This window comes from Patiria miniata, unplaced genomic scaffold (assembly GCF_015706575.1).
Source record: "Patiria miniata isolate m_02_andy unplaced genomic scaffold, ASM1570657v1 HiC_scaffold_5, whole genome shotgun sequence".
NCBI lineage: Eukaryota > Metazoa > Echinodermata > Asteroidea > Valvatida > Asterinidae > Patiria > Patiria miniata.
Window position 1 is genome coordinate 36452601 of NW_024037072.1, and position 24389 is coordinate 36476989.

General features: G+C 40.6%; 1 protein-coding gene across 4 annotated transcripts; it reads right to left on the minus strand.

Annotated features, from left to right (window-relative positions):
• Positions 1 to 8470: 8470 nt before the first annotated feature.
• Positions 8471 to 24119, minus strand: LOC119741125 (glia maturation factor beta-like). Of its 4 annotated transcripts, none has more exons than XM_038216816.1 (6): positions 23167 to 23380; positions 16262 to 16358; positions 14601 to 14644; positions 13740 to 13872; positions 12065 to 12138; positions 8471 to 9945 (listed from the first exon to the last, which is right to left on the minus strand). In XM_038216816.1, the coding sequence occupies exons 1-6, from the start codon at positions 23269 to 23271 to the stop codon at positions 9874 to 9876; spliced, it is 525 nt and encodes a 174-aa protein (XP_038072744.1). In that variant the 5' UTR covers positions 23272 to 23380; the 3' UTR covers positions 8471 to 9873. The 4 variants fall into 4 exon arrangements, with proteins under 4 accessions (XP_038072744.1, XP_038072745.1, XP_038072742.1 ...); XM_038216817.1 differs by lacking the exon at positions 23167 to 23380 and adding an exon at positions 18075 to 18507; XM_038216814.1 differs by lacking the exon at positions 23167 to 23380 and adding an exon at positions 23897 to 24118 and having other exon boundaries at positions 8472 to 9945.
• Positions 24120 to 24389: the final 270 nt, after the last annotated feature.

A 24389-nucleotide genomic window follows, 5' to 3' on the forward strand; every position in this document is an offset into this window, starting at 1 on the left:
GGCCGTTGGCACGGATCTGCATAATTCATGTTCTAGCAACGTCATACGACCTGCTCATCAACTTGGTGACGTAGGCATAAATTATGATAAGTATACCTTCCTCCCAGTGTGATACTGGCGCTACCAAGTTTAACGTTGCTTTCGAGTTTATTTTCCAGATTAAGGTCGGTCAGCATCGCATATGGAATTCCTGAACCCATCAACCCAACAGATAAGGACACATAGAATACTACGACGTAAAAATTAGCTTCTCCAACAAGGTAAAAATATTGAAATTATTGGTTAGAAATGTTTTCGTTCGGTTTTGAGCACTTTTTACCCAGGACTCCCTCCGTAACGTAGGAAGGAAAGGGAGTCCACCAGCCCACTAGCCATGGGCTAGCCCATGGCTAGCCCCATAAATGTGGCCTATTTACTGGACTGCCTCCGTAAACATAGGCCACACATCCACATGTACAAAAAACGTGTCGACTTTGCCAAATTTTGATTTTCACATTTAGGCTTAGTTTGTAGGGTTTTTTTGCTTTAGAAGCATACTCACCCTCTTTATAGGCTAATCAGAAAGTGCTGCCTTTTTCAGATGTATATTTTTCGTGAAATTTCCAGATTCATTTTTACACGTTTGCGTATCAAAATTTCAACATGAAATTTCACAAAAATTCAGTAGACATCTGAAAAAGGCAGCACTTTCTGACTAGCCTATAAAGAGGTACTCCTAGAACTATGAGGCTCCACGTAGTGGAGCCTCATAGAGTCAGAAGCCCGCAAAATTGTTGTCAACACAAAACACTAATTAAGTACAAAAACGTCCATTCCAAATAAGCTATTTCCCACAGAACCGCTGCACAGTTTGCCCCTAAACTCCGTACAATACCTCATGACATACTCACGTTATGTGCACCCAACAAACATCGGTGGATTCTGTCTGTTTTAAGGCCAAAATGATGAAAAATATGCCCTTTCGGCACTGAGCCAACCTAACACTTGAAGCGAGCACGCGCGCTGATATCGCAGTCATTTTCGGGTTCGATCGCTCGGAGCGCGCCGCGGGGGGGGGGGGGGGGGGGTACGTACTTGCACTTGTACGCATGCGCATACTATCAATCCGCGCCTACACCATACCCCCCGCGGCGCGCTCCGAGCGATCGAACCACTGATCTCTATATAAAGACTGGATAGCGGATATGCATACAACATTCACACAGTAGACTTTGCATATTGACCAATTCGCCCCCGGTCTCACGAAGATGGCCGCGTATAATACGAACGTTCTACGCGTAAATACGCGCGCGTTGTATCAACAGTTGACGCGCATTTTGGTCACGTACACATATTATGATGTTCTAAAAAGGACACATTTCCGTAGTGATTATTATTTCAAAAACGCCGAATAAGTGATTTGCGGCATTATAAAAGTAACCACGACGTTAGAAAAATTGTAGTAAACCTTGGTCAGTTGGTCAGTGGTGGTGGCCAAAATATAAGTCAAGTGAACCGCGACGTTACAAAAGAAATCATGCTGTCTATAAAGACGGCAACTTGTCCTTTGTAGATCACCAGCCGGTCTCACCAATATGGCGTCAAATTCGTACATTGTGCGGCTCTTTATTAGCTATCCAGTCTTTATATAGAGATCAGTGGATCGAACCCGAAAATGACTGCGATATCAGCGCGCGTGCTCGCTTCAAGTGTTAGGTTGGCTCAGTGCGGAAAGGGCATATTTTTCATCATTTTGGCCTAAAAACAGACAGAATCCACCGATGTTTGTTGTCAGACCTTAAAATTGTGAATTAGAATTTGCACACAAAACATTATCATTCAGTACTGTTTTTTATTTCTCTATGGTCTATGGTAGTGTGTTATATTACAGGGACAAAGGGATATAAACACAATGCCTTGTCTTCGAGAGTTATGTAAAGAACGACTGTGTGTGTTTACGAGTTGCTCGACGAGCCTCTTGCCCATGAAGCGAGCAACAGGCGGCAAAGCCTACACACCCCATGTAGTGGGCGAAGTGAAGCGTTGTATTGAAGACTTTTTCGGGAATTATCAGAAGTCCAGATATATATGTGGGCAACACATCTTGTGATTTTGATCAAAACTGCAACCATTTCAAAATTTAACGCCAAATTGAAAGTTGCTTTGTTATTGGCTACTAGACATGTGATGTTTAAAGTATACGTTTGAACAAACTTTTAAGTTGAAGTAAGTAGCTAAATATTTTACAGTTGTAATATGAATGTGTTAACTTAGCAAACGTGATATTTATTTTTATAGAATGTGTAGAATTAAAGTGTGTGTATATTATCTAAATTACATTCATGTACACTGTTCAGGATCAGAAATCATTCTGTGTGTTTCTTGTCAAGCACCTGTTTGTAGTATGTAGAATTCTTTCAGTTTGATGGAAAGATACATGTACCTGTACACAAGTATGTAGGACCATGTTCATGTACACTTTATGGTTTATATATATGAAACACATAATTTTTCCATTTCATATTTTCATATTTTTATGCACAAACAACAATGCAGCAATTTTTGTAATTTTGTTACCGAAGCAAATCTGATACACGGAAGTTTAGCTCTTTCATTTGGTCCTGTAATATTTTTGCACAAAATTTCTTTGAGATATTTTTTTGCTAAAATTTCAAAATCATTCCATTTAAACTGTGCATTCCATTTTGCTATGTTGTTATTTTGTAAAAAAACACATTTTAAAAGTTGTGAATTTAAATAATGTTATATTTTCACATGCTTTATGCACATGTCATCAATTTTTTTATATCAAACTGCCAAAGCACATTTAAGTGGGTGGCGTTATTTTTGTAATTTATCAAGCAATTTGAAATTTGAAATCATTCCTTTCATAAGTGGTACTTAAATATTTTTGTCAAAATATCATCATAGATTGCAAAATATACTGATGTCATTTCCATAAACATTTACATGTTTCTGTATTCAAATCGGTTCCTTTTAGTCATGTTAGTCAGGTTCAGCTCTTGGTGCATCCTTTTCTCATTTTTCAGGCGTCTGTGGTTGAATCAGCCCAGCCTATCCCCCCAGTTACTTGACATGCATTTTACGCACTGTACTTGTTAAAAGTAACTTTTTCAAAGTTTGGAAACACAAACGTAAACAACGTTTGTACTACATGTAAAAAAAATCATCTTACTTTTGATCCTAAATAACTCTGTTGTTTACCGGAATGGAAAACAAAATTTCAGATAAAACAAGACATGACAAATTTAAGGAGCAATTTAAATGCCATACGAAAAAAAATACTTTAAGAATCTGCCACTTTCGACTTGGCGTCCTCCAATGTCGATACAGCACTGGAGACTTTGCACAGCTCCTCGATCGTTTGCCGCAACACACGATCGAGGTGTGCAATAACACCAGGGGTGATCCTGCATTCTTCAACTTCCGGCCGCCGCACGCGCCTTCTGCCACCATCTCCAGCACTGTATCAACATTCTGAAAGTGACTATTTTTTTCCTATGGCATTTAAATCTCACTCTCTTGCACAAAGCTGATGATAAACTCACTCCATAAAATTTGCCATAGTTTGTTTACGTGATCTGAAATTTTGGTTTAATTCCATTGGTAAACAACAGAGTTATTTGGGATCAAAAGTTGAACGACCAGCTGATGACCTGAACAAAATTCCCGGCTTCCTTCCAGCACAGAGAGTCTCCTTGCCCCCCCCCCCCCACCCCCACCCCCAAAGCAAAATCCTACAAATCGACTGCTTGTGTGAATATGTTTACACACTTGAATATGCACTGCAGTTTTAAAGCTACACGTGTAAAAAAAACAAAAAACAAAGATGTGCTATTAAAGAATTCTAATTATGAATTGACAAAATAAATCATACAGCTGAATTCACTGATTCGTTTTAGTTATTCTGTGTACCAGTATGCAATATTCACATCCAAACAAGACAAAAAAATAATGACAAGTGTGCTCCTGTTGTTTCCTTCTATAAAATTTATTTCTTTTCAGTCATGTTCATGAAATCCACATACCTCATTTAAAAACACGAGTACACTGTTGTACATGTTATCCTTCTGAAATTTGTTCCTATAGGGAAGTCTTATACATGTAAGTATTCAATAGAGCACATCACATAATAGAACAAATAATACAATTTACAATTTTATCTTAGGCCCACTACTTTCTAGTCAGTGCATCTCATTTTTTACTGCATTTTATTCCCCCCCCCCCCCCCAACTACGATAACAGATTGTTCAACCACGGCAAATACTGATAGATCAACTGGAATCGTACTTTGTTTTGTTCCATTCTCCACACTTTTTGTATTTAACAAATCTGGTACGCTAGAGAATGAGATATCGCCCCTTTTGATATGTGCATTCCAGAATATGTTTATTATAGAAAAGACGTCATTGCACCGATTTCTAGCTAGATCAACGTTAGGGCTGTCTATGTTGAATAAGTTAGTATTTTATTACTTCAAACTTTGTGTGACCGAATATTGGGATATTCAAAACTGCCAGCTGTGTGCATTGATCGATGAGATGTATATAGTTATTTTTTGTTTTTGAATATTCAAAGCAGCAAAAGGCTATTCTAATATTTGGTTGATACTTGAATATTCAAATATTCGGCATATTTGGCCGGGACAGCCCTAATCAATGTACCAGAAACAAGAACTCCAGTTTTGGGGCCTTAAGTGACAATAAAGTTCACTTAGTCAACTCTAAGAAGACTCCATATCAAATTGTCAAAAAGCCAGGAAAATTTGCCATCTTTCAAACGACAGGATCAAATGGATAAAATTGTCGTATAATAATAGCCCTATTCTTCAGAGGCAAGATATTTTTCCCCCAGAAAACATCTTTTCACAAAAATTACAGAAAAGCTGCCAAATGTGAAGGCACATTTGTGAGAAACATTACAAGTCTATTTTCTACATGTGCGATTTCAGCTACTGCCATTTGGTTGTTGTCTAAGGATCTGACGTTCGCGTGTGCAGAACCACACTACGAATGTCTGATATATCTGTGCATGTAAATTGCATGTGACCCCGCGCACCAGCCAATCAGAGCCTCCCTTAGAAGTTGTGACGTCACTTAGTCAGAAATTCAGCCAAAGCTGTTGACTGGTCAATATGCTGCCATGTGTTTGTAACACAACAGGTTACCGAAGACCTGATGGAAGGTGCGCTCTGAATGGTCAGAATCTGGAGGCCAAGATGCAGTTAACGTTTGCTACATGTGCAAGCGTCTATTCCATATACAGTGAAATCTTTATACCTCGATTTATAAGTCAAACTCTGATAAAAAACTCAAAACAACTGTTAAGTCAAACAAAAAATCCATTGCCTTCAGTAGTATAACAATGACATACAACCCTACTTAACTCAAAACTCTTCTTAAGTCAAATTTTGAACCTGTTCCCTTGAGGTTTGACTTATCGAGATTTCACTGCATACTATTTGGTTTTGTGCGAAACACCTTACAAGTGTGCTCTGTTAAACTCCCCTGCGGTATTATGCAAGGAGGTTTCCCAAATGCACGCATGCATGCAACCAAGAAATAGAGCAAGCTTGTCATTGGCATAACATTTTCTGCTATAGAGGGTGTTTTAAAAAAAAAAGGAAACCCAACTTCAAAGAATGAGTATGGACAGACGATATGTTTACTGACTATAAAACTGGTATCATCTGAAAGCGTAATCTCTATGCTTTTCAATGATACCGTGTTTAGGTTTTCTGAGTCATGGATCACTGAACATCATTGTCTTAAAAATAAGATGCAAAAATGCAGTTGGTTCACTTTCATAAAAAAAAAAAACACACTGGACACGGTGTGCCTATTGTTACGGAAATGTCTGTGAAATAGCTTGAATGCTAATCCTTGGGAAAATGGTACATTGTTTTGAACGTGGCTTGGTCAAAACTAGAAATTCATGACCGTAACAATAAAATCAGTTTTGAAACCAACCCGACTTGTGTTTTGGTTTCTTTTTATGCACTCGTGTATTCTTCTTGAATACCAATTCTCATGCAAACCATGCCTATTGTGTTTGACATGAAAGTGAACCAACTGCAATTTTGCATCAACATCTCATGACAATGGTGCTCAGTGATGCAGGACCCTGGAATTGTAAACAAGGTGTCATTGAAAAGCATAGAGATTACACTTTCAGATGATACCAGTTTTATAGCCAGTAAACATTTAGTCTGTCCATACTGGTTCTTCAAAGTTGGGTTTCCTTTTTATTGAAACACCCTGTACAATCATGGATACTTCGCTTCATACATGTATGGTAAGCAGTGTCATGATTCTGGATCGTAGACAAAGTTTCGTGACGTCAAATTTTGATCGGCATTAAGCAAATGCTTGCACACAAAAGTCTAATCACTGCACTGTTCTTCAGTCTTTTGTTACAATTACAGATGTACAATCTGTGCTCTTCAACAGGTGTCTCCTGAAAGCACATCTCCAATCTAAGAATGGTTTATTGCCATGTTAGGAATACGTAAAGTACAGTGCAACGCCACTATAACAAACATCGCAGGATCCACAGAAATTGTTCATAATGGCGATCGGTGTAGCGATTTTAAGCTACCGGTGCTCCGGTACTCACTTTTCAATGAATAGTGCCATGAACTTCACCCTGCACACCAGCCCTGGTATACCGTAGTTTGAACAAAAGCCGACTATTGAATGAATTATGTAAAAAAAAAATTAGCTTACTACCTACAGCAATGGGTGGCTTTTGCCTTCTATTTCTTGGGGGAAATAATAGCCACTTGTCGCTCTGCCGTTAATATTTTTAACAAGGTTTGTACACAAAATTTGGAAGCCAAGGACGATGTTCGGTGTAGCTGAATGTTCGGTATAGCGGTGTTCAGTATAGCGACGTTCCACTGTAATGTAAACTTCCATATTGGTTTCCAGGGTTACTTTTCTGTAACCAAATAGAGTACAGATAGCCTAATCTTATAATAATAATAATAATAATAATAATAATCGGCATTTAAGAACACTCTTATTAGTCATGTTAGTAAACTAAATCAAAGCGCTTACAGTATTATTATTACCCCTGATCATTGGGCCAATTAAACATTCCAAATACCATCTCAGCTCCCTGGGGAGTATACAGCTCGATGCAGCCTGTTAGGCGCAAGGAAGCTAATTCAATCACAACAACCATCTCTGCCCTCACAGGTACCCATTTACTTCTGGGTGGAGAGAAGCAATGAGTGACAAAGTGCCTTGCTCAAGGGCACACGCACCATGACCCCGCCAGGACTCGAACCCACAACCCGCAGCTTTACCCACAGACCACGAATCCAGTGCCCTTAACCACGAGGCCACAGCACACCATATAATCTTTTAAGAGTAAATAATCTTATAATACGTATACATAATACATCTTTAAAAACTTTACGATATTATGAAATGGATACATTCAAACAATTAATAAACCATTAACCTGATAATACAAATTATGAACCTCATTTGGACATAAAATCGCTTGAAGTCGCCCAGGTATCTTTGCACTTTCATAAATGAACAGATACATGTATGATTTGCATGTATCTTTGCATGTAGCGTCCATTTTATGTCAAGCTTTAGGGACGGTATGGTCATAACTAGTTCAAACTGATTCAAAGCCTTTTAAAGGGAAAATACAACATTTGCAAACATCGAAAAATATAACTACCAAGTTAGTTGTTACGAAATACCTTACTAGGATGTTGGTAAATGACATGCTTAAGCATCCTGTAAAATTATGGCACCTGGTGTGAAGCCATTTTCAAGAAAATGGTATATATTTGTCTACATTTCCAACGCTGGTCGGCCGACCACCGTTGGAAAAACCTAACTATTTTTCAATTACTGCACCAAATTTACCATTTTTTTTAAGTCTAAATTTTGTTTTGCTAGCTATTGGTTCCATGCTCATGAACGGGTGCAGGCCAGCTAGACTGGTTCCCTTACCTTACAATTTTCTGGTATGTTTGATCCATTTCATCTTTAGTGGAGTCAGGGAACCAGACTACTTGAATATTTTTGTTTTTCTTGGTTTTTCCAGCATTTTCTAACACAAAACTTCAAACATGTCAGTGTAACAATATTTGATCTATTATACTAACCCCCCAAATAGTTCATTTCTGAAAATTACAGCAAAAGCCAATGATGTACATTCCCTTTAAGGGACTCAATGAAAACCATTAACCCCCACCCCCTTTCATGCCTTGATGACCCGAGAGCAAGTTGGACTGAATTGGTTGCCTACTGGTAGATGGATGACGTATGTCGTGCTTGTGTCGTAATGTTAACCCTATAACTCCCCAGCGTCTTTTACTAGGAAATGGACCAAGTCCATCAAAATCCATCAATCACTGTGTGTCCAAAACAAAACTGTACATGACATAACATGCATAATGGAATCCACCACTGACGCACTGGTTGACATTCATGGACTTGCTAAACATGGCTTTTATCACAATAGCAGTACTGGAAGCTAGGCAAAATCAATCGGATTCCCCCCTAACAATGCTTCAGGTCAGAATTAGGCCCAAGTCCATCATACTCCATCAATATTTAGTCACGCCAGGCCTTCTGGACCAAGTCCACCCAAATCCACCAAAATGGGGTGATGGATTTTGATGGAGTTGGGGTGGTTAGGGTTGAAGGATCACAAAAGTTCTTGGTCCTTCCCGACTGCTATACATGTGCACTGTGGTGTGTACGGATATTGGTAACCACTGATGCAATCAACCTTGGTAGGCTAGTCCCTAATAGTCTACTACACAAGTCCACTTTTGATTGGGGTCTACCCGATGTTCCCAAATACCGATGTTCCCCAAAATTCTTAGGGTTAGGGATGGGGAACATCGGTACTGGGGATCATAGGTATTGGGGAACATAGGTATGCACCCCTTTTGATTAAGTAATGGTACTAAAATAAAGAATGAAAGAAGTCAAATCCTACCACGTTTGTTGATGGTGTAAGTCGAGCATATTCTTTTGTTCCTCTACCCTATTCCTTCCTTTGTAATTTTTAGCAACAGCTCTCATTCATTTTGTACACATTTTCTCATCGAGGTGGTCCTCGATGTGTGTCCTCGATTTACACCATAAACAAACCCATGCATCTTTGTTGCGTAGTTTGGGGACCACACACGGTAAGCAATAGTTATTGTGGGGACCAAAGTTGCTGCGGGGAGACGGAATCGAAAGTCCCCCAACTCCGTCCATTTCTACCCTGCGAGAAAAGTTCCCCCACTACGTGGCACCTGAGCCAACCCCTTACAAACCAAAGTATAGTCATGCACGCAGATCTGTGCCTTAATTATATTGAAGAAATTTTACTAAGCAAAACAATAGATCTTTTGCATTACAGCCATCTTTGAGGTGTGGCAATTTTATTGCACGGGGATACGCATTGTTATCTTCAAGTAAACTTGTATCCTCGATTCTTATTGGTTGATCCATGGAAACAACAGTGTGATATTATACTGTATTGCACGGTCCATATCGCACCCTGCGTATTGCGCTATTCCAAGATGCGAGCGACATTCCAGCTGCATGCGCTAATAAACTGCTGAAATGTTCCTGTAAAGCGTGCTCGTTCCAACTGTACTGCGCGTCAAGTGTGCTTGAAGATAAATTCATTATCACGCTCCCGCTCATGGAACACGGAAAATGTAGTGCATCTGTGTTCACATACCACTCCGACGAAACAGACGCACTACATTATTCCGTGTTCCACTCGCGCTCGCGGGATAACTTGTAGTATACCTCTTGTTCACCTTCTAATAAGCCAGTTCAGTATTCAGGGGTTGCTTCTGTGTGATGACAATCTGATATGGACTTGATGATGAGGATTGCACTAATGGTAGAATGAAAGCTTTTCCTGAATGTACTCCTCCGTCAACTCTTCTACATTCCGAATCTCATTAACCTGTTAAGAAAAATTGTGCATGTATTGTTTATGATAGACCTTTGGCAGGGTCGCCATCTTAAAATCAAAGCGAGGCATATAACGCCAACAAACATGGCGGCGTAAATAGTGTGTGCGGTGAACAACTCGTCGGGTTCCTGGAAGAAGGGTGTGAGGGCGATAAATGGGTCAAAATGTCAACTTCGGATTTTTCGGGTCATTGATAGAGCTTGGAAATATCTTTCATTTGATAAACATATTGTCTCAATTGGCTACGTCATTCTGACGTAATTAACTGTAAACAAAGGACGGAAGAAGGTTTTTCATTAGTTGTGCCCGACAAAAGGTCGTAAGGATGTTATTCTAATTTAACAAACAATGTTCGAAGCGCCCTAACGTCCCACTCAAGTGGGTACGCAAAGCCAAATTTGTTCCCGGCAAAAGGACACAAGGATTTAACATGCCACTTAAGCGTACGTTTAAGGCTTGGGAAGTTCCCAGTAAAAGGTCGTTAGCATAAAAATTGAAATAACTTCAAAATTAAGAAATATTTTGACATAAAAATGCACCATATTATTTAAATATTAACGAATGTCATCAGTAAACATTTCAACCTTATGTGATTTTGAATCTAGAAATGGCAGCACAAAACCTTTCAGCTTGATTATCTCCAAAGGTGCTTTTTGCCTGCCTGGGCTGCTTACGTCCTTTTTCTTGTTACAGGGCCTTTGAGACACCCATCTCTTCTACTAATAGACAGGTGTCTAAAAGGCCTGTATCATTTTGCACGTAAATGAGCTGGGGTACGGTACAGTGCAGGACCGTTGAGAAATTTCTTCATGTAAGAGAAATTTTTCAAAATTTCGTTTTGGGCTCCAGTTCCTCTTTTTTTTGAAGGGGGGGAATGAAGGGTCCTGTGCGAATGGCACAGCTAGATAGCCTGATAATGTAAGTGCTTCCAACCAAATAAATGCAATTTCAGCTCAAAAAAACGCCACGGATGGAATAGTGGAAATAGCAAGTCTGTACGGTTGATGGTGGTGCTGCAGCGTTAAAGAGGTTGTGGAATGCTCGAAGACATTTCCGTCATTTTGGGGGTACATGTATATGTAGCCTATGGTGTGATGAAATAAAAAGGACTATTGTTTCTGTCATGAAATGAGTACAAAGGGTACTTTTGAGAGCTATTTTTCAGGTCTTGTTTCGACCCGAACGTGCAATTTGTTTAAAGTCGTCGTTGCGGGCAGCAAACAAAACACAGTAAATCGTGACGTAATAAACAGGACTCGTTTATGCTACTCTGCATCGGGAGTCCTGTTTATTACGTCACGAATTACTGTGTTTTGTTTGCTGCCCGCAACGACGACTTTTACACAAATTGCACGTTCGGGTCGAAACAGGCATGACAGGACTTGAAAAACAGCTCTCAAAAGTACCTTTTGTACTCATTTTATGACAGAAACAATAGTCGTTTTTATTTCATCACACCTTAGGCTACATATACCCGAAAAATGACGGAAATGTCTTCGAGCATTCCACAACCTCTTTAACAACCAATGTACATGTAATATTTGTTTTTATCAAGTAATGAAACCATCTATTATTATTCAAATTATTGAAAAAGGTGCATGAACAACATGAAATCCTGAATTGCGGGAACCTAGATCCACATGTACAGTGTGCATACACGGTGTATTTGTGTCTGTACGTCTAGAGCCCGCAATTCAATGGCCCCTATCGACTGCACAGTGCTCGAACAAAGCGCTGGTTATCTAATTTCACGTGCCCCATGCATACAACCACGGTGCGATTGATATTCCTTGCCGTTCGTTTTGGGCAGTGTCACATTGTCAGGCAGCAATTTCCATGCAACTCGCATACTCATTAAATTTGCGACTCTTCAAATCGCATCATTTTTCATAAACCGTTGTCAGTGTTGGACAATTTACAGTCGTTGGTAGCAAACAGGGTATCAACATGTAGCTAACATCATTCCCCGTAGGTCTATAGATATAAATGACGTTATCATAAGACAATCAGATTCAAAATTGTGACCCCAACAATGAGTGTGGACTTTCTTTTTTTTTTTTTCTTTTTTTGGCGGTGTTTATGATGAATATGGTCCCACACAATGATGTACCTTTGTAAGGCCAGACGCCTTGACAAAATTTAGTTTGCATCCAGCGTACATCATCTGCTGCTCTGGTTTACATCCTGGAAAGAGAGAAAAAATAAATTCACGGTGTTAATGTTGTTGAAATATCAATAAAAAAAAAATAGACAAAGAAATTTCCACCTGTGACCTCCTGCACACCATAAGGGCACTCTGCCTATTGAATTCTCCAACCCTTGATGGCAATCTTCCAGTTATTCAATATCTTTGGTCATTGGGCACTCGGTAGAATCCATATACTCTGACGTTGCTTTCATGTAAACCTGATCTACTTTCTCTCTGTGGTTTATGAGGATTTGTAACATAATATAACTTTTGATGAGGATTTGGTTTTCAGGAATTACAGGGATCCGTCATTCACAACGAAAACAATTGGTGCTGGATTACAAAAAAGAAAAGAAAACAAGTCAGGTGTGTTTACAAACACAAATGCCCCGCAACCGTGGCTGTTCCCATGACATAACACCACTCTTTTAACATCAACTTACATGTACCTTGGTCACATGGAACATTCATTGACAGCATTAGTGTCTTCTGTAGGTTTTATATGAATTAATCCCTAATCCCTATAATCTCAGAATAAAAAAAAGATTTCTATTGTTTTAGCCACTGTGAACTTGACCCTTGACCTTTTGGCCCCAAATTCAATAGGCTTCTTAGGATTACCAAGAACAATCCACAAACCAAATTTGAAGTTCATATGTTAAGTATTTCTCAAGTTATCGCGCTGACAAGATTTCTATTGTTTTAGCCACTGTGAACTTGACACTTGACCTTTTGACCCAAATGCAATAGGCTTCTTAGGATTGCCAAGAACAATCCACAAACCAAATTTGAAGTTCACATGTAAAGTATTTCTCAAGTTATTGCGCTGACAAGATTTCTATTGTTTTAGCCACTGTGAACTTGACCTTTGGCCTTTTGGCCCCAAATGCAAAAGGCTTCTTAGGATTGCCAAAAACAATCCACAAACCAAATTTGAAGTTCACATGTAAAGTATTTCTCAAGTTATCGCGCTGACAAGATTTCTATTGTTTTAGCCACTGTGAACTTGACCTTTGGCCTTTTGGCCCCAAATGCGAAATGCTTCTTAGGATTACCAAGAACAATCCACAAACCAAATTTGAAGTTCATATGTTAAGTATTTCTCAAGTTATCGCGCTGACAAGATTTGTCCGGACACACACACCCACACACCCACCCTTGTTTCACATGACTAGTGTGGACTTTCCATTGCTTTCGTGTAGTTAAGAAAAACCAGTGAAAAAACTCATTTTTCTCAAACTGTGAAAACTCTTTCAACCCAATTTTTTTTCTATGATTCCCTTTAGTGTTTCTCTTCATTCTGCTACAGATAAACCTAACCCAAAAATGCCTCTAAACCTGTTTTCCAGAAATGGGGAAACACTGTGTGGACGTGGGCAAGTCCACACAACGTCGGTGCTACCTACATTATGTGGACGTCTTTTGTTCGGAAGTCCACACTGCGTATGTAAGACAAGCTCACCCACCCACCCACACACACCCACACACACACCCACACACCCACCCACCCACCCACCCACCCACCCACGGAAGGACAAGCGGAACAGTATGCCCCTTCGGCTTCGCCGCGGGGCATAAAAAAAGGCGAATGCAGTACCTGATGGAGACAAAAAGATGAAGAGGAGTGGGTAGGAGGTTCGTCCATCGTTGTGTTTATAACAATAGCTGAGGACGACGTAGCGCGGCTGGCTGGTGGGTAATTCTGCCTGTAACTCATCAACTGACATGTTCTGATAATATTGTGGGAAATTGAATTAAGGAACATTGAGATAAATAAGGGAAAAACAGGTGCTTGGGAGGTGTTAAACACTATGTTTAAGACTGGTTGGAGCCCAGATGCTGCTAATTACCTGACCTTTTCGGTAAAAAAAAACAAAGCTTTTCAGTCCAAAAGTCCAAAAGTCCAAAAGTAAAAATTTCAAACGATTTTGTTCAACAAGTTTACTTCATGTTTTCGAAACACCCCTGGAGTGTCCAGCTCACGAGTAAGACATAAACAACTCTTTTTATGGAGAGCACGCACTGCGCGTTGACTCGCAGATGCAGCTGTGGTGAGTGCGTTGTGAATTTAGGACTATGAAATACTGACTCACTGGTAGTATTGCACATGCCTACGTGAGGATTGTGAACATTCGACTAATAAAACGGTAAAAGGCACTGGAGTTCAAAGGAGTCCAAATTTCATGTAACACTGCAAAAGTGTTTAAGACCAGCCAGCCATGTCTTTATCATCCGTTTAAAACCGACAGAGATGCCACCAATATACCAATAAAAAGCTTGTAACACTACTAAAAACCTGAAACTACCCTACCCCCTTTCAAAAAGATAGCATTTAATAAAGCTTTGTTCTGGGTTTTTTTTGGAAGATGGAGAAGTTTACACATTTAGATGTGGCCATAATTCTTTTCAGTCTGACTTTTAATTTGTTTTCAATCATTCAAAAATATTAAAGGCTTACTTCAAGTTCATCCTCCAGGACTATCACCTCGTCTTTGATTTTAACTGAAACAAAATCAAAGGTAAAAAAAAAGTTATTTAATTTGCAAAATTGATATATATGGCATTTTAATCTGCCCTAGTCCAATCATAGCAGATTTGTTGAAATCATTTAATTGTGATCAAATTTGGAAGATGCCGGACACTGATATAGCCAAACCCAAAAAGATTTTTAGCGTCCCCGCCCGCTTCCTTTTTGGAGGCCCCTCCTTTTTTTTCCCTTTTTTTTAAATCACGAGAAAATGATACATTTGAAAAGTGACATCATTCTGGCCTCTTTGTCTGTTGCATCTAGCCCATATAAGCTGGTATAACGAACATGTATGTCATTCCTCAGTCTAAGTGGCGGCCATTTAATAAAAAAACAGCTGGCAGCCATCTTGAAAAATAGCCCGGTCGGGCGGCCATTTTGGAAGGAAAAATAAAAGGGCCTCCTCTTTGCTTTTTTTTCAAAAAGGCAGGACGTTAAACATTTTTTAATTTTTATTTGGCCTTATATGTGCACATGAGGGTGCCAGGGGTGTGTGAACAAACTACTGTTTATGTTCATAGGGTGAGATGGCCTAGCAGTTAAGAACACTGGACTCATGCTCTAGTGTTTCAGAGGCAACAGTGGCGTGGGTTCGAGCCCAGGCCCAGACACTTGTGCCCTTGAGCAAGGCACTTGACCATTATTGCTTCGTCCTTCGGATGAGACGTAAAGCTGTAGGTCCCGTGTGTTGTATAAATGCACATAAAAGAACCTAGCAAACACTTATCGCTAAGAGAAGGGGTTCGCCCCGGTGCTTCTGGCAGTTATCCTCATACATACACCATGAGGCTGTACGCGATAGCCACACCAGGCATTTGTACAGAAGCTAACAGATACAGATCTACTGTTTATATAAGCACAGATGTGCAGTTGATCTAGTTTCTACAGGCTTTATTCACGAGTCAACCATATCAAATTGAAAGCAAGGTATGATCTTCATTTTTGGAAAATGTGCGAATAGAAATGAAAGCAATGACATCAAGTCAATTACAAATTTGCACCAGTCTGCTCCAATTTAAAAATTGTGATTAAACCTACCCTAATGTTTTAAGCCACATTTTAAGAAAAATTAAAGTGAGGCTTGGAATGCATCAGTCTAGCACCGTCCCAATCAACGGCATGCAACCTGGAATTCCCCCCCCCCCTCCCCAAGATTCCCCAAGATGGCGGATTTTCCAAGATAGCTTCTGATTTCTTGACTCTTTGCCGATACAAAATTGGGTGCAAATCAGCCATGACCCTTTCTACATAGCGCGCGACTCTTTTGTTGGAAACTATAAAAAGACAATGTATATAAATTTACAAAATAATGGTAAAACGTATTGCCAAAAAAAAAGGGGGTTGGGAAAAAAAGAAGTGGGCGGGGTGAAAAGCTGTTTTACTTGGCCTTTTATCCAGATTTGAGGTTGAGGGGGGAAAGGGATAAAATAGAAGCATGTTCTGAAAATGCCCTTGACATTTACTTCAGCTTTTGCTTTTTTTTTCTAACAAGGGGAGGGGCGGTGTAAAAAAGGTAAAGAAAAATGTTGCCAGGGTATTAACCCCAACTTTGCAAGAACTATTTACTCATAAATATTAAAAGTACTACTTACAAATCAATGCAAAATTTGTCTTTTCCTTTCTGAGTCGGATCTTCTCCAACTTGTCTGCGACGCCTTCACCCAAGTCACACACTTTTATATTTTGCGCCTGCAGTTTGATCACAAACAAAACAAGAAAAGCACATTAATGCCCCGCAACAGTGGCGTAGCAAGGTCATTTTAATTTGGGGGGTAAACATTTCTTGAAAGGAGGACGCAGCTACAATGCGGTCGAGCCGCAAGCATGTAAAGGCATCTTTGGCAGCCAGCCACACGACCCATATATGACCACGGAACACAGATTGAAAGTGTTGATTTTTTCGGAGGGAGGAAAACAGGTGAGTCCGGAGAAAAACCCTCGTGGCACAGGAGCGAATCAACGAACAACTCTGCTCACATGATCCCTGCCGGGATCGAACCAGGGCCACAGTGGTGAGAGGGGCAGGCGAGCGCTTTCCGCACTAGCCAGCCATGCCACCCTGTGTAGTCGTGGCCCAAGACGTCAGTGATCAATATAAAGCGATGGTTACCTTGTTGTGGAGCACCCCTACACAATTGTTTTTTTACCAACTCACACAAACCTTTATGGAAATTTGCAGCAAAGGGGGCGCGGCCTTTTTGGAAATAAGTCCATGGGTGTCAATATTATTGCTGTATCTTCGAACTAAGCGTCGGCATCCCATTTTATACGGTAGTCGTGTGCTCGCGCAGGGGTATCACTGAACTGCATAATTAGCGATGTTTGATCAATGCACGTAGCGCGTATGCTAACAACCATCATGCGAATGCATGTGTGCGATTGACTATAAACCATTTCGTGATTGCCGATTGGTTCCCTAGGAAAGCCTTGGGAGAAAATGTATTAATTGTTAAATGGCTACTACAGATTCCCCATCACGCCGTTAGATATGCATGATCCACTATCAATCAGTAGCATCTTGACTTTGGCCAAAACTAGAGTAATAATGGCAGTAGGCCTGGAAAAAATGTTGCAACTTGACACCACTTGCGCGATTGTGTACAAAGTCTATGGAGAGTCAAGAACATTTTCTAAGTATTTCCTAACAAAATTGGAAACGTTTCTCAGTCCCAGATTCATGTCTTTCTCTAATAGCCTATTTAATATCATTTTCTTGCAATGAATGACCTTCATTGGGATGATATACATGTATGAAGAAAAAAGTGGCGTCGGGGGAGGGGAGGGCAATGCACCTATGCATCTCATGCACCTATCGCACATCGCACTTACACAAGGGTAAAGAGTTTAACCCTATTAAGATTGTTCATTTGAATGCCTTTAGCATTAAGAACAAATATGTGGAACTTAAGGACTACTTGTATGAGAATAATGTGGATATTTGCGCCATCACAGAGACGTGGCTTGACAATATGGTTAGTAGCAATGAATTTTGTCCTGATGATTATATTTGTTTTCGAAAGGATCAAGATTTGAAATTTTATGAGGAAGGTATCTACTCATTAACAGACCGTGGTGGATCTTTGCTGTTAGTTAAGAGAAATCTCAACCCGATACTGCATATCAAAGGAGACGTGGATGCGGAAGTAGTGTGATGCAAAATTTATCCAAATCCCAAAGTTGAAGTCTTGTGTGGAGTTGTTTACAGACCTGAGAGAGGAGGCGAACTGAACTTGGACAAAATATGAGTCCATTAGTTCCATAGACACTGATAATGTGATCCTTCTTGGAGACTTCAACTTCAGGGAGATAGATTGGGACACTAATGAAGGCCATTCTGCTTATCAAAGAAGTTTATGTCATGCATCTAGAAGAAAATATGCTTTTTCAACTAGTCAAAGAGCCTACCAGAGGACAGAATATACTCGATTTGCTGCTGACAGGTAATCCCGACATTGTTCAGTCTGTTACTGTCAAGGAGAAACTCGGCAGAAGTGATCATCACAGTGTGATGGCAGAACTACGTACTCCTGTTCCTCGTATTGCAGTTGCCGAGCGGAAGATCTACTTGTACTCCAAGGGAGACTATGAATCCTTCTCCGAGGCAGTCAAAGCAACCGACTGGAATATGGAATTTTCAAGAAAAAATGTTGAAGACAGTTGGGCTATTATGAAAGCAAAATATAACACGTGGGTTGATGAGTTCGTGCCGACAAAAACTGTTAAGTCTGGTCAACGTCATAAGCCGCCATGGAACAATTATAATTCTGTCAAGAAGGCCAAGCGTAACAAGAGAGCCGCTAAAGTGAAAGCTAGGACATCTGACCTCAATGTACATCATCTTCAGTTTGACCAAGCAAAGAAAGATGTGGAAAGGCCCTGTATAAAGCCAAGCTAGACTACGAATCTGCACTTGTAAGCCAGATCAAAACTGAGCCTAAGAAATTTTACAATTATGCTCGGCACTTTACCAGGTCATCCTCAACTGTTGAAGTCTTGGAGCAGGAGGGTAGAAAAGTAACGGAAGATAGTGAAAAGCAGAGATCCTAAATGAGTTTTTCGCAAGTGTGCTGATAGTTGAACCAGACGATGATCACTTAAATTTTCCCTACTGCCAACTTGTATGATATTATTGTTACTCCTTCGGAGGACACAGTGAGAGCCAAGCTACAGAAGCTACATCTTAACAAGGCTTGTGGTCCAGATGGCTTGCACGTAAACGCTATGAAGAATGTTCCCGATTTTGACATTCCATTCAGCATGATCTTCACCAAATCTTTACTGACTGGAGAGGTTCCACAGGACTGGAGAGACGCCAATATTACGCCGTTGTTCCAAAAAGGTTCCAGATTAAGTCTAAACAATTATAGACCTGTGTCGCTTACTAGTCAGGTGGTGAAGCTTCTTGAGAAGATTATTTATGACCAGCTCATGGAATTTATCGTCAATAACGGCCTCATATCATGTGAGCAGCATGGGTTCCAAAAGAAGTGCTCCTGTGTTACACAACTCTTGGAATGTCTCTTCGATTGGACCTCCGCCTCCCCCTCGAATATGCATCATCTGCCTGGAGCCCACTTACCAAAGATAATATTAACTTGATAGAAAAGGTGCAGAAGAGGTGCCTACGCTTGTGCAAACATGATATTGACATGGAGTCGTGGCAGGAGAGGAGGCTGAAAACAGACTTGGTTGAAACATATAAGTTTATAAACGGCTTATACAAATCTCCAGCGGAAAATTTTTTCACCCTCCCCCACAAAGATTTAATAAGAGGACACTCCAAAAAGTTATTTGTCAGGCATACAAGAACCAAGGTAGCAGGCCACTTCTTCTCTAATCATGCTAATAGAGTGGTGAGACACTGGAACGAATTGCCAGAATCACTAATTTCTGCACCAACTGTGGCTATTTTCAAGAATCAACTGAGAGTCCTGCCCATTGGCGAAGAGGACTAATCAACCATTGAACCAAGTATACCCCAAGTAAGTATACCAAGTAAAACATTACGGGTCCATTAACTTATTGCCAAAAACCCCACGCCATAATTTTTGGGACCCACTTTTTTAATTGGGGAACCTAATCTTAACCTTGTCGGCTTGACGGAAGGCTGGAGGACACTTGGATTTTCTTTGGTCTCTCACAAAGCACCAGAAACTTCGCTTGTTGTCCGCAGTTGCAAATAGACCATCAACATAGTTAGTGTAGGCTAATTTAGTCGAATTCTTCACCTGATTCCGGGCGTTCTTGTAATCGAGCCATGCGGAACTGGATTTGGAGTATTTCGCTTTATTGAATAGCTTATGCTTTAGGTGAATAAGTTTGTTAAGATCTTGTGATATCCAAGGTGAGATTTTACTACGACGACACTGCTTACGGGGTATGCTGTCATGGATTGCTGCTTCGAAGATGTCCATGAAGCTTTCCCATGATGCATCGGGATTGTCATCATCCATAAAAGCTGACCATGGAGCCAGATGTAGGAGAGTCTCCAGGTGCGCCATGTCACCTTTTCTGTACTGCAGAAACGAGCGGATAACTGCAGGTTGTGGAGGAGCTTTGATGGCACTAAATAAGAAGGACACTGCGTGATGATCACTACAGACTGGGTTTGCAGCGGACTCCACCGCAGAAAACTTCTCGGGTCGATTGGTGAAGATGAGATCAATAGTAGTTCCTGTAGAGGTGGAGTTGCTTGAGGGTCGGGTCACATCTTCCACTACCTGAGTGAGGCCAATGGAGTCAGTGACATCCCGCAGATTAGCAGTGGAAGTAGTATCAACTTGCCAGTTGATATTGAAGTCACCTAGCAGGATAATGCCTTCATACTGGGGAAGATCCAACTGGACTGCATCACAAGCATCTTGTAAAGATTGCAAGAATGTTGGGCCAGAGTTAGGAGGTCGGTAAACAACCCCTACAATCCATTTGGAGCACTTGACAGTGATGGAAAACCAGACCAGTTCGATGTCTTTATTGTCAAGGTGCTTGAGCTGCAAAGGGAGTAGCATGTCATTGACGAGTGCCATGATACCACCACCCCGACCGTCACGATCCCGTCGAATAGATGAGTATCCCGTCAAGCAAGAAAGGAAATCGGTGTCATCAGCTGACATCCATGTTTCAGTGATACAGACAATATCTAAGGGGTTGAGTTCCAAATATGATTGTATATCCTGCTGTTTGCTGCGGAGGCTGCGAGCATTGATGAGAATACCGGAGACTGAGTTACTGTGAGTATTCTTGGGAGGTACATGTGGGTCGAGATTAGGGGTAATTCCCAGTGATGCGTCATGGTCCGTTGGGCCACTGTAGATGTCCTGGAATGATGTATCACTACATGACATGAAGGGCAATAGTGGGGTGCAGCCCGGGCAGAACCAGTCAATTGTGCTTGATACGAGTGTCGAGTACTGGGCAATGGACACATCGGGGAGACATTTCTGGTGCCAGTATTTGTTGCAGTCTTCACAGAGGAGGGATCTTTGATTGCATTTTACAGGACGGTTGCATCCACCACAGGGATCCTTGATTGGACCTGGGTTGGGTTCAATGTCTCCAGAGACAGTCAGAGGGAGATTAAATGTTGATGTGGAGTTGGGATAGTAAGCAACTGGGGCTCTACCAAACTTACTGCGTTTTGAAGTGATGATTTTCACTTCAGAGGTCCGCCATCTTGCGGGTATACATAGAAGCTTGGTGTAGCACACTGATGCCAGGGGAGAACAAAGGATGATTGGCGATGTCGAGCGCAATTTGAGTCCCCAACGCAAGTTTAAACTTGCGCGCGCAAGTTTAAACTTGCGAGAGGGACTCCTGAAGCACGCAAATTACACCGCGCCATTTTAATTTGCGTGCGCAAGTTTTAACTTGCGCAAAGGCGATCACAACCTTCTTTTGCGGGCGGGATTTTCATTGATGACGAATTTTTTTTTCAAAACACGAGTACATGGAGAAATAATGGAATAAATGAATGAATAAAGAAATAAATAAAAAGGGGAATTCAATTAGCGTCAAAGAAATGAAACATTGAGATTTAGCAGTGCTTATCAGAGAAGTTGTTTAAGGGTACGTGGGGGCGGGGCCAGGGAGGGGACCTGGCAAGCAATCAACTTAAGCACACTAGTGGCGATTGCTTGGAAAGTGTACTGAAGTTGTTCAAAAATGGAGACCAGCTTCAAGTTTTTTGCTTTGTAAACCTAATTAGCATTTTATTTATATTCTTGAATGTAAATAAATCATAATTTCCTAGGTGTAACCAGCTGTTAACGTAAAAAGAATGATTATGATCCCTTCAATTGTTCAAGTTTTGACATTATACTAATCATTTACATTATTTTTAAATGCTTATGTATTCTACAATTAAAAAAGTACTTACTCTTAAAAGATACTAATTAATTTAACAATTAATAAATTGTACGGTACAATAATTCATATTGTTTTTAGAAATACTTGCATAACATTTCGAGCGCTGTGTACACTTCAAAAATGCATAATTTGAAAAAAAATTAATGAATGCATTACTAATTTAATTAATTAATTAAATGTATTACTTTAACAAATATTTTTATTGCAGGCTCAATAATTCATATTAAAAAATGTTTACAACTTAAAAACGCTATGCATATAAAATGGTAATTATTTTAAAAAGTAAATAAATTTGCAAATGATTTAATTAATGAATTTAATCAAATGTTTCAAAAAAAGGCATTAAGGCATTGTCTCCCGAAGCTCAGTGATGCTATTAAATCGGAGAAAAAATCTGCTTTAAAAATAATGTTACATATCTGCATGAGTATACCCAGGGGCAAAATAGTTTAGCGGCTCTGTTATGCGTGGCCGGGAAAATCTATGCAGTGCGCAAGTTTAAACTTGCGTGCGCAATTTGTAGCAAGGAAATGAATGCCCGCGCAAGTTTAAACTTGCGCGCGCAAGTTTAAACTTGCTCCGGGCTCGAATTTCATGAAAAAAACCACTAGACAACAGGTCTAAATGGAGATTAATAAAAGGTTTCACTTCTGCTTACGCTTTCATTTTTTAATACACTTGTCAGTTGGTTCATCACTTAATTATACTTGGAAAATGGAGTTAATAAACGGCACATAGAAATGATAAAGCAACTGAATGTTTGTTTTCAGATTCATTAAAATTTTATGAAAATTTTCAGCCTGAACTATTTCCATTGTACTACGCAAAAATGGCTACACAAAACTTGCCTTAAGTGTTATCGAAAATATTTGCCGTCAATAATCTTAAAAATAATGGCAAATGCAGGTCAAATATACCTTGTGCACAATGCCAGTCACGATGAGAAACTGGCAATGTCTGAACTTTGCTTGGTACGAGCGTGCGATGATGCATTGTGTGTTGTTGACCGGCAATGGGCCGGCAATAGCTTCATTTTACGGTAGGAGATTTCGGTGAAACACGCTGCATCGTTTCACTTCAAATACCAGTAGTATTTCCTCGAAATAAATTCATGAACAAGGGAAATACATACACAGACAAGAGAGATCAAGTTCTGTGAATATAAGCTTGCAAAGATCGTCTTTGTCATCGATGTTTTCTTGGCATTTTTACGATGTCTATTCCGTCCAGCCTGCATGCAAAACACTGTACTATACTGCAGTGTGCATGCACCGCGCGCGACTTTTGCATTGACTGGTTACCGCATTTCCATCATGCCTTCTTTGGCCCTTAGTGCGCGGCGCAGCGGGAACCAGTCACTGCTGCACTAGCACGTACGTACGGGCCCACGTGCTTATATACATGTACTGTACATCGATGCAGCTCTGTGTACACATACGCATGTCTGCAACTGCCATGACTGCCGCGTTGGCCAAGCAGCTTCGTTGCGTTTCGGCACGGCACAGGGAGTTTTTAGGTCGGTAATTTTAATCAATCAAGTAATGAACTCGGAGCACGCTAATCAGACCTCAACTGCTAGTATACTTGGGCGTCATTTTGCTTAAATAGTGCAAGAAAAAAAACACTAGACAGCCGGACTAGTGCAGTCACACACAGCACTAGACCGACGCTAAAGTTACTAGACACGGTCCAGTGGATATTTCGAGCCCTGGAGGCCCTCGGGGGACTCACTTTGCGCTCGACAGCTCTACACAGTTGGCACAATGGGTTCGCTCAAGCGTGCACTGAATAGAGCAATTGGCTTGAGTTACTGGCTGAAGATGCTGAAAATCTTGATGAAAATCACTCCAGATTTCACTCACCCTGTCTGGAATTTCTTGATGAAAGTGATCAGTTTGATCAGTGATCAATACTCTGTCATGTGGTATATAATTTAACCATGGAGGTAGTTTCCTACCTCCATGATTTAACTCACTTTGAGAGCTATGGACAGCAAGACTAAGTACAAAAGTGAGAGCACAGCACAAGGCTTGCATGCTAGTCGCCATCCTGTCGCAGAGTGATAACAGTTTCTGGTAACTTGCGCGAAAACACGCTCGGTCATATTAGCGACCGCGCCTTCAAGTAAGTGCGCGTGCGTATGAGGGTGGTTACTAAGCAAATCGCGCGTGCGCACTGCATATTCATGCTGCATAGTCTGGCCCCCTCGGACCAGACGTGATATGAGCGTCGAGAATAATTGTCCGGTCTATATCTAGGGAACCAGACTACACGCTGCACAGACGTACATCATGAATAGACTCGGCGGTGAGAAACTGATGAAAAGAGTCTACAAACACGTACAAAGATGGTAGC